Consider the following 11,323-nt stretch of genomic DNA (forward strand, 5'->3'; position numbering starts at 1 on the left):
GTAATATATTCTTATTGTAAACCATTATGTAATGGACGTGTGTAAACGGTATATTTTAGATTATCATTATTTGATAATCTACGTAATGCTTTTTAAACCTTTATAGATAAAATAAAGGTTATGGTTGTTTTAAAAATGAATGCAGTCTTTGAAAAACGTCTCATATAGAGGTCAAAACCTCGCGACGAAATCAATTAATATGGAACGTTTATAATCAATATGAACGAGACATTTCAAGTGGCATGTTGGGTGATGTGTTAAAATCTGATTGGAAGTTGGGTGAAAAAGAGGATAAAAACTAACTAAAAGGGGGGGAATAATTGCACGCTGCAAACGTTCTACGTGCTGAGTGCCAACACACACCAACACGCGGTGTTGCCAACACACTCCTATCAAGCTGCGATAAATAGGGTCTAAAAATGGTCTAATTTCATTTTGAGGCCAAAAATCACAAAACCCCAACATACAATTTGTTTTCGCCGAACTCGGAACTACACATGGCAGCAGCCGTCGCAGCTAGGTCCGTCTTCCGTGCCTCCACCACCGTCCGTACAGCGGCTTCTAGAATCTCCGCCGGTGCTAAACCTAATACGTCGCCGTCAGCTCGTCCTTCCTTTCGTATCCCCTCACAAAATCCTCTTTCTCACCGCATTTTCAGGTTATTCTATATTTAAAATTCCCACAATTTTTATACACATCAGTATATAAACAAAAATATGTATAGCTAGGTTTTTTGATTAATTAATTGCCAGTTATATAGATTAAAACCTAGGTTTTTAGATTTCGTAGCTACGTTTTGACTGTTTTAGATGCATAACTAATTTAAAAAGACTTTCGTTCAATATATTTCGACATTTTGATGTGAATTACAGTAGTTGTTGTTATCAATGGATGTGAAATTAGGTCACCTGTTGAGATGAGCTGTGTGTCAGTAGAATCAATGCTCCCGTTCCACTCAGCGACTGCCTCTGCATTGCTTACGTCGATGCTCTCGGCTGCTCCTCGTACCTGTGGTTGGACTCTGGAAGGTATATATGATTTACTTCACTTATTAGTGTATCTGTTTTGTTATGCAATGTGCCAATACTCAGTTTTGCCATGTTAAGTTGTATGGAATTATATGTTATGTGACTCTTAAAAGTAGAATATCATAAATGATGAGATTCTAGGTTCTTAGAGTGATGCAAATGATGTTCAAAGAGTAGGATATCTATTTTTTTTTTTTTTTTTTTTTAACAATATTGACAATTGATGGTGATAGGGATGTAATTGAGCTTAGCTACTCGAGCTCGACTTATTAAAAACTCAATTTAAGCTAAACTTAAACAAGCTCAAGTCCGAGATTGAAATTTTTTTGGATATCGTTTAAAACACGATCTAAAGCTTTATATATCTTGCTCGAACAAGCTCGCGAACCTGGAGCAGACTTCTTTTATATACATTAATTATTAATATTATTGATTTATTTTTTTATATTAGTGCCCTTGGGTAGTGGGAGGGATGACTTCTTCTGCACTTGGCCGAAGAGTCTTGAGTTGAGAATCGACTTCCCTCTTATTGTAGAGGAATGATTGTCTGCAGCTCCCACTCACCCATACCTCTCATTTGTGGGATTGAGTATTATTGATGTTGTGTTTATTAATTTTATAATATGATATAATATGATATATATATTTATATTTATATTTATATATTAATAACTATTATATACATAAATGAGTCGAGCCAAGCTAGAACTGTTTTAATATCGAACGAGTTGTGGGCAAGCTCTTTAAATCTCAAACGAGCCTAGGTCAAGCTCGAGCTCATATTTTAAACTAGCCTAGTTCGAGCTCGAGCTCTTTAAATACAAAACTAGTCAAATTTGAGCCTCGACACCTCTACTATACCATGACTTGAGTTAATGAATATTGTATTATGTAGTGTTTTAACTATAGTGTCATTTATTTAGTTGTCGTTCATAATGTAGTAATGATAAAAGAGAGGCAAGTTTTCTTTATATTCAAATCATGTGCTTCTTAAAAAGTATGAACTTTAACGAAGTGGATAATTTGACTTCTAGAAATTATTGATTAAGCTTACAACAACAACAACAACAACAACAGTACCCAATACCACTTGAGTGGTGTATGGGGGAGGTGAGATGTAGACAATCCTTCCCTTATCCGAGAATAAAAACAAGTCATTTCTCCACCCAGAAAAGTAGAGAAAGTCATCCCTCTCTTTATTCGGCGGATAAAGAGATTGCTTCCGAGTGGACCTCCGGCCTTTTTTTTATTTATTTATAAAAAAAAAAAAAAAAAAAAAAAAAAAAAAAAAAAAAAAAAAAATATATATATATATATATATATATATATATATATATATATATATATATATATATAATGCGACGCCATGAAAATGATAGGATCAAAATTTCATGGGTTTAAAAGTCTCCCTGAAAATCAATTTAGGCTCTAAGCGGCTAAAAAATAAAAATACTAATACTAGTACTAGTGTTAGTAAAAAATAGTTAAAAGCAACAGTAATAATATTAATACCACAAATAATATTAATAATTAATATTAACACACCCATAATACAATAATAATAATAATAATAATAATAATAATAATAATAATAATAATAATAATAATAAAAATAATAATAATAAAAGTAATAGTAGTAGTCGTAATAGTACCAGTACTAGTAATACCAAGAGTATTATAGTAGTAGTAACAATAATAAAAATAATACTAATAGTAATAGTAATAATAATAATAATAATAGTAATAATAATAATAATAATAATAATAATAATAATAAAAATAATAGTAATAATAAAAATAATAATAATAAAAATAATAATAATAATAAAAACTTACATAAGTTATTTTACTAAAGGGTGGGAAGAGTATATTTAATGCGAAACGTAATGACCAAACAATCAACAATCGAAAATTGTAAGTTAAGATACGCACAAGTTAAATAAACCCAGAAAAATGGCTACGCCCTTTTTTATTCTATATTGATCAAAACGTAAAACTGAATACAAACGTAAAACCTATGTCCGTTTACATAGATAGATAGGACTAACAATTTTAAATAAGGAAACAAAATAAACTAATGGATATAAATATAAATATAAATATAAATATAAATATAAATATAAATATAAATATAAATTAAATATTAAATATCCTTATTAAATCAGAATCAGAAAATAGATAACTTCCTGCTTGTTTCTCAAGGCTGATCTTAACCATAATCACCATGACCATTACCCAGCCCATAAACTTGCAACCCATCATAATCTTGAAGTCCAGTTTGTTTTGGCCCCATTTGTTAATAGACTCGACACATGCATCATCCCCTCCCCCTTCGGAAAGACTCATCCTCGAGTCAATATCTTCCGTGTTGTCATCCATGAATGCTGTTACAAGTGGCCTGACTTCATCTGCTATTTTGGCAATTGTGTCATTAATTTCAGCCACTACCAGTGTGTCATCTACTATACTTGCTTTAATCTCATTCTCGAACCCGGTACGATTAAGTAACAAGTTTGGTTCCCCTTCACTCTTTCGTCTAGAATCCAATGGAGCAAGGAGATATTAGCACCATCTTTAATGAAACTATAGGTGTTAAGGTATCCGTCATGCTTCGTCTTTCGATCATATTGTGAAGGGCGTCCCAAAAGTAAATGACACGCGTCCATAGGAATAACCTCGCACCAAATCTCGTCATTTTATTTATTCCAATCGAAAAGTTCACCAAGCAACGCCAACGCTTATTAACTATTACATGATTACCTCTTTTGAGCCATGTTAATTGGTATGGTTCCGGATGAGCTTCGGCTGGTAATCCCAGCTGGTCCACCATCTCTGTCGATACCACGTTTTCACAACTCCCGCCGTCGATAATCATAGTGCAAACTTTTCCTTTAGCGGTAACTTTGGTGCGGAAGATATTATTGCGTAACCACATGTAATCATCATTATTATTAACAGATGCACTTAGTGCCCTGCTAACAACAAGTGACTCTCCCTGGTCCGCGTAAATAAACTCTGATCACCCGTCGCATCTTCTTCTGGCTCGGTATCATACACTGGTTCCTCCGTTTTTTCATATATGGTCTCACAGTCCTCTGATTAGGACAATCACGACTAAAGTGTCCCTTACCTTGACACTTAAAACATGTTGGAAGGCGAGGGTTCCCACTCCCTTGTGAAGAAGAAGTATCGTGCCCCTGCTGATCCGGGTTAACCTTATCCGCATGGGTGGCGACTGATTTGCTAGGTGTGGCAGTTTGGTTTCGAAAATAAGGGATCAGACCCTTCCCTTTTTCTTGCAGCTTTTCGACTTTTAACGCCCGCCCACATACATCTGAATAAGTCCAATAAGGTTGAAGGTGCACAACATTTGCGATCTCAGGTTTCAAAACCCCCAAGAAACGTGCAATTGTTTGTTCTTCTTCCTCTTGAATGTCAAAACGCATCCTCAATCGGTGAAATTCATTGATTATTTCTTCCACACTTTGATAATGTTGTCTTAAATTATGATAATCCAAGAAGGCTTGGCGAAAATCCCTTTGCTCATGCTCCAAGGGGTCCTCATAGGCGACAACATGAAGATCCCTTGCGCAGCCTGGGAATGAAGATTGAAATCCTGGAGTTTACGGGATAAATGCATCTAGACGATTTCCTAGATTGGATAAGTACAGTCGAACGAATTTGCGACATGAAGCTTTCTTGGATTATCATAATTTGCGACAAAATAATCAAAGTGTGGAAGAAATAATTAATGAATTCGATCGGTTGAGGATGCGTTGTGACATTCAAGAGGAAGAAGAACAAACAGTTGCTCGTTTTTTGGGAGTTTTGAAATCAGAGATTGATGATGTTGTGCACCTTCAACCATACTATACTTACACAGATGTATGTAGTTTGGCCTTAAAAGTTGATGTAGTTTGGCCTTAAAAGTTGATAAACAGCAAAAAAGGGGAAAGAACAGGTTCCTTTTGTTCGAAGTTCGCCCCTGCCACCCATGCAATCAGGCCCGCGAACAAAGAGAAAACTGAACATTGTAACTCCTCGAATCAGCTAGGCAGTAGCAGCAGGCTCCCGAAGTGTTACAAATGCGGGGGTACAGGGCATTTGTTGCGTGGCTGCCCAAAAATTACGATCAGGGAAGATACCGAAGAGCCTAGGTACGATACTGAGAATGAAGACGAACATGGTAACTACTTTGTGGACGATGACAGCGAAGTGGTATATGCTGATCAAGGTGAAGCACTATTTGTCCACCGATCCCTAAGTGCTTCAATCAATACGACTGAGTGCTTCTTAAAAAGTATCAACTTTAACGAAGTGGATAATTTGACTTCTTGAAAATATTGATTAAGCTGACATAAGTTATGTTACTAAAGGGCGGGAAGAGTATATCCCTTTGTTTCCGGGATTAGGCTATCAGAATGATAGTTGAATTATTTACGTGCCTGCTAGTTGTTTTTTTGTTTGAGATTTGTGCTAATATGATTCTCAAAGTGTCCTTAGACTGCAAATAACGTAATTTCAGCAGTTAAGAGTGAAGCGTTCACTGTTATGGGAAGATCACCTCTGACTAAAACTTATTAAAGTTCTAGGTTGTATTATCAGCTTCCACCAGAGTGATAAATTAGCCTTTTAAGGCTTAAGTCGTGATCCCAAAATTAATGTTTACCAATAATCTTCCGGATTTCTGTTTCCTCACATATGACCTGATAACTGTAGTGGATCTAATCTTCTAGTTATACTCGTCTTTGGTATGCTTTCTAATTCATATAGGTTGCTGGTGCTCTTTGATGGGATACGATGACTTGAAATATGATTGTTTTAAGAACTATTACATAGAAAACCTGCTGTATGTGTGTTAAAGCAATCTTGTATTCTTGTATTATAATTTATAATAATAATAATAATTGAATAACTACTCTTTTTATTAAAAGGAGTTCACTGTATATGCAAGTTTATCCTAGTAGCAAGACCATGTCTTCATGTGTACAATTTGATTAAGTTTATAAATTATAAAAGTATGATGCTGATTCAGTACTTTTAATCAGATCTGAATGACGATGTATGATGACTTGTTGGAAGGATCTGGACCTACAGAAGCAAGTCTGGATTCACTTACGATTTTACCCGAACCTTTAGGATGATAGGATTATAATATGACAATATGTGTTCATCATTAGTAAACTGATGTTTTCTACTTAATGTCATAAGCTTTAACAATAACTCTCTGTATGTTTTCATGCGACTGTGACTACTAGAGATTTATCCTTTGACGTGAACTTTTCTTTGTTTAGGGCTGTGATTGGCTCACTTTCGGCATATGAAGAATTACCATGTTTCTCTATGGTTTTCATTCCAGTACATTGTTTCTTAATTGTAGATGGATGAACTGTGTGCATTTGATTGCTAGCTCTCAAGATGTTAGCAGACATATAATGGTATTTACCGATTATTCTCATCGTTTGTACTTTTGGAAATGTGAAATCTAGTTGTCTTCAGGCCATTAATAATTTTTTCATTAAAGACGTTGATAGTGGTCTCAGTCTTGAACATATAGATCAATTTGTTTTTGATTCAAAATTGATGTGCGGTTAACAATAACTAATGCACAACGATGATGTGGTTTCTTACATATAGTTAGCTGTTATAATTATTGTCTAATGGACCTAAGTTTGTTATAACTGTTAAATATCGGGAAGCACATATGAGAAGGTGAAAGAAATTGTTAGGCTTTTGATAAGGGTGAACTTTACAATTTAATGTCTGTTAGACCATTCTCTACGGTAGAGGTAAATACTGTTGTATTGTGGGAGTGCTTTTTGCTGACGTGACACTGTTGTGGGATGAATGAGATACTATGGTAAATATATTGTTGTGATGTTGTGGGTAAAATATAATTGGTATTGAATTAACTGAAATTATTATATTTAAATAAAAAAAGAAGAAAAAAAAAAGTGATTGGCTTGCTCATCGTTGTAGTTATTGTGGTTTCTTCCCATCACACCACTACATTTTCTTTGATAACTAGCCCATAGTGCAATGGTGCCTCGTTGTGGGTTGCCATATCAACAATGATGCTCATCGTTGTCAAGCATAGGGAAAAGGGGTCTTATGCGAGGTGAAAAGTTTGTTCAATAAACATTTTTGGCAACGGCCAATGTCGCAACTTGTAACATGTTATAGGAAATGGTGTAAGCGGTAATGAAATTATATCAAATGTATGTGTTCGGTTTATTATCATTATTACAAATTTACAAATTATTACAATACGATAAAATGGACTACATTATAGGGGTGTATTTTTTTGCTTATCTAAAAATCTTATGTTGACTAAAACTACACGAAGAAAGACTAGTACGGAGTATCACGTATTTTGTTACTTGTGCAACCAACCAACACCATTTTCCCAAATCGTTCACTTTATCGTTCTTCAACAAATATTTGCAAATATAATTTAGAGTAGGCCATGGTTGTAAAAGTTCACCAACTAGTCCCGACTATGTGCCATGGTTGTAAAAGTTCACCACCTAGTCCCGATACGCCGATTTATATCTAATTTAGTCCGTTCAATGTAGTCAAAGTTGGTCAGAGTTGGCCAAATAAAATAAAGTTGATTGATCAACATTCGACTAGTCTCCAATTTGACCGATTAGTCACTACAAGTTCCTGGCCAATTGGTCTTCAACTAGCGACCTTTACAACCTTAGAGTGCGGACATAAGTAGTCTCGTTCAATGTAGGTGTTGGTAATATTCATGAAAAGCCCAACCAAGTAATTATTTCGACTCTTCGAGAGACCTCACGTAAATCAGATAATTTTCAACGATATTGTTGACAGGTCAAACGTTGTATATGACTTGGTCAATTGACCTTCCATCTACAAAAAACACCAGGTTTAAAAAAAAAATTATGATCCAGTCTAACTTGGCATATATCCAACCAACCTGAGTTAATAAACCAAATGGTTGTGCCACTTAAACAGCTGTTCACCTCTCATGATTCTGGGTTGAAATATTAACCCTAATTCAAAAACTTAAGGCAACATGGATTCTCAACACTACAAAGTAAACGCTATAACAAGAGGTTCAACGCACAACTTTTCTAAAAAATGTAAAATGACTAACAATAGTCAAATGCATTTTGTAACCGAACGAAACAATAGCAAACAATTAAACCAAAACATCGAACAAATTAAAAGACTATTTTTACAGTTACTAGCCACAATACGATATGATAAACCAATATAAGCACGAAGCCGAACAAGGAATCATGATAATTCGAAGGACAATCATTTTTACAAAGGTAATCACTTAGAAGGCCAATGCACTTAGTTCTAATACATGTTAAAATTACATCAACATGAAAAGACTAAACTGACCTTAATAACAGTTGTATATCAAAACCCCACGAGTCAAAAGAAACTTTATACCTCATACCATGCCACCAGGTATTAAGTCATCATTCAGCAACATTCACTAACTCGTACTCCACTAAAGACAAATTGTTATCTTCCTTAACAGTGAAATTTGCAGGATTAGTAACCTCAATACGTCCCCATTTATCAACCGCTAGTCTCATGGACCCTTTGAACATATCAATCTTTGCATTTCGTATTATCACAGTATTTCCGGCCTTCATCAAGTCAACTGAGATACAAACTTAAATATCAGTGCACACAAAAAGAATATAATTACACTAAGAGTAAAATATAGTATCTTGCAGTTGACCACCCTGTAACAAATTATAGAAAACTACAGGCACAAGGTGAAGTGAGTTCGAAGTGTTAAGATAATTACGCAGACAATGACTTCTCTTCAATTGCCATTAAAATGTTCTAAACACCAAACGAGAAATTTTTTTGTTAAAATTTCAACAACATATAGAAAGCACTTTAGAAATATGACAAATGATTGATGCAGGTAATAGTTTTTTTTTTTTCCCCCTTTTTTTATTTGCTAAAGCTAAATTCATGATTTAACTAACAGGTGATACTCCATTTTCTGCTTCTTTTAAACAAAAACAAATACAAAAACCCCATGAAATTACACATATTATTATACAATAACAACAAATGATAAATACCAGTATCACATATGCCTAGAAATGCAATACGTTACATCAAATCTACAATAGCATACATGCGATCAGTTATACGAAATATACAACTTACAAAAACTACACAAACGCTAAATATCACAAATACCTAAAATTTCAAAGTTACACATACTTATTTCATTTTTACAAATTTAAAATCATAGAGAAACTTCCACAGAATAGATTAATCAACCAGAATATAATACTACAATTTAAAACAAATGATTTCCACCGTAACATGTATCACAATTCAATAAAACATCGTAATCACAAACAAGTGTTAGAAGAAAAAGAGAGACCTTGCTCGTTACGAGCAGTAAACAGAATAGTGCCAGTTTCATCACCAATCAAACACTCAGCGATACGAGTATTAGCAGCACCACCAGGCCGACTACTAAACGACGACGTACTACGAGATTTCTTATCCAAAACCGTCGTAGACGACAGTACCTTCACGGCGAGTGTATGACCGTTAGTTCCAGGTTTCAGTTCACCTACTTTCACAAACACCGGCTTTCGTTTCACAACCGGTCTTCCTTCTTGTTCCGTCGGTCGGTTATCTACCTCCGTCGCAGTTGTATCGTTCACTGTCGCCATCTTCGCCGTAATGAATGAAAATTGATTTTGTATTTGCCCTAATTCGTTGATAAACCCTAATCCTGAAATCCTGAAATTGTAATTTGAACTACTTTTTGTTGTCGCGTTTTTGTTGGATGTTAAGTTTGGAGATATTATCAGTTTTAGTACCTCTAGATTTAAAATTTAACAGGTTTATAGTGTTTCAATTCAACCCCTCTCTCGCTCCAACACCAAAGTAGGCCCGGATAGACAAGGGCACGTAAATTTAGAGGTGCAAATAAAACCCGGACCCAAAATGTTCCTAACCTAATACCCGGGTCCATAAAAAATGGGGTATTGAAAACCAGGCGATCCAGGTAGGACTGGGTTTCTGTTTCTGAAATCAACGGGTTAAGCTCGGGTACGTAAGGGTAAATATGATGTGTTAAGTGCTTAGTGTACTGCCTTTACTACCAGCACAAGATAATCCAAAGATTCAAGGTTACTTCTGACCAGCGCAGGATGTATGCAGAACCAGCACGAGCCATCTAAGAAGAACCAGTAAAAATGTATTTTGATGTGTTTGTTTAGAAAATGTGATTAAACAGGACAAAAACAGGAAAAAAGTAGAAAAACGGCCAGAGCCGCCAGCTGGGATTGAAGGAGCCGCCGGCTTGAGTGAAATATTTCATAATGTTCCAGAAAATGAAGCCAAAAATCGAAGAACTTGGAGCTCAAAGCCGCCGGCTAGACTATTTATTACTTGTAAGTGAAGCCTAAGTTAGAGAAAAATTGTAACACCCCGCCAAAAATCGCCATTGATGCGGATGTTAACTATGGTCCCAGTGCTTGGTTTGACTTATAATTAACAGCAGAGTTCTAAAGCGGAAGCAAAATATCTAAGTACCTGAGACAAAACATGCTTAAAGTGTCAACCAAAATGGTTGAGTGAACAACATAGGTTTAATAATCATAATAAGTTTTTAGACCACAAGATTTAATTCAAAATATCAAAATATCAATATGCCATGAGTTATAATATCGAACTAAACATTAACCCCTGACACTGTACGGGTGTCGGCAATCATTATTATGTACCCCCTTGACGATCACGCCAATGTGTAAAGACGTCACTCTCAATAGGCATACTCACAATAATTAAGCTTGCAAAATTTTAATTCCAGCAATTAACGATATTATGGCGGGGATTTGCATGTAAAAATAAATACATGTTTAATAAAAGTCTTACGAAATTGCATATCAAATAGTTTAGGTACTTGTGTCTAAATTGTAAATCATTTAAAAGCAAGCATGTGTCTCACCCCAAAGTTTATAAAACAGTTAAGAAATAGTAGAAAGTGTGACAACCCGAAAATTTCCGATCAAATTTAAACTTAATCTTTAAATGATTTAATGTTTCCGACACGATAAGCAAAGTCTGTAATGTTGAAATCTCAAAAACTTTGAAATTTGTTCATACATTCATTTAACCTCGACCAAATTTCAATAATTCACGAACCATTATATGAACGGATATGATTATATATGTGTATATATATATTATAACTTGGAAATATTAACAAAGTGTTAAACGTATAATACTTTACATGAACGTATTTGCTTCAATATGTTTATCGATGGAAT

The 11,323-nt window shown here is 34.8% G+C and overlaps 2 protein-coding genes across 4 annotated transcripts; one reads left to right on the plus strand and one right to left on the minus strand.

The window, feature by feature from the left end:
- The first annotated feature begins 449 nt into the window (after window positions 1-449).
- On the plus strand, window positions 450-6,687 carry LOC139897371 (protein NUCLEAR FUSION DEFECTIVE 6, mitochondrial-like). 3 transcript variants are annotated; one of them, XM_071880066.1, is made up of 3 exons: window positions 450-658; window positions 904-1,028; window positions 6,323-6,687. In XM_071880066.1, the coding sequence occupies exons 1-3, from the start codon at window positions 498-500 to the stop codon at window positions 6,328-6,330; spliced, it is 294 nt and encodes a 97-aa protein (XP_071736167.1). In that variant the 5' UTR covers window positions 450-497; the 3' UTR covers window positions 6,331-6,687. The 3 variants fall into 3 exon arrangements, with proteins under 3 accessions (XP_071736167.1, XP_071736168.1, XP_071736166.1); XM_071880067.1 differs by having other exon boundaries at window positions 6,409-6,686; XM_071880065.1 differs by lacking the exon at window positions 6,323-6,687 and adding an exon at window positions 6,077-6,307.
- A 1,504-nt stretch (window positions 6,688-8,191) lies between these two features.
- LOC139897372 (uncharacterized protein At4g28440-like) lies at window positions 8,192-9,721 on the minus strand. The gene is made up of 2 exons (XM_071880068.1): window positions 9,421-9,721; window positions 8,192-8,673 (listed from the first exon to the last, which is right to left on the minus strand). The coding sequence occupies exons 1-2, from the start codon at window positions 9,716-9,718 to the stop codon at window positions 8,486-8,488; spliced, it is 486 nt and encodes a 161-aa protein (XP_071736169.1). The 5' UTR covers window positions 9,719-9,721; the 3' UTR covers window positions 8,192-8,485.
- Between the last annotated feature and the right edge of the window lie 1,602 nt (window positions 9,722-11,323).

The sequence above is a fragment of the Rutidosis leptorrhynchoides genome, chromosome 3 (assembly GCF_046630445.1).
Source record: "Rutidosis leptorrhynchoides isolate AG116_Rl617_1_P2 chromosome 3, CSIRO_AGI_Rlap_v1, whole genome shotgun sequence".
NCBI classification, from domain to species: domain Eukaryota; kingdom Viridiplantae; phylum Streptophyta; class Magnoliopsida; order Asterales; family Asteraceae; genus Rutidosis; species Rutidosis leptorrhynchoides.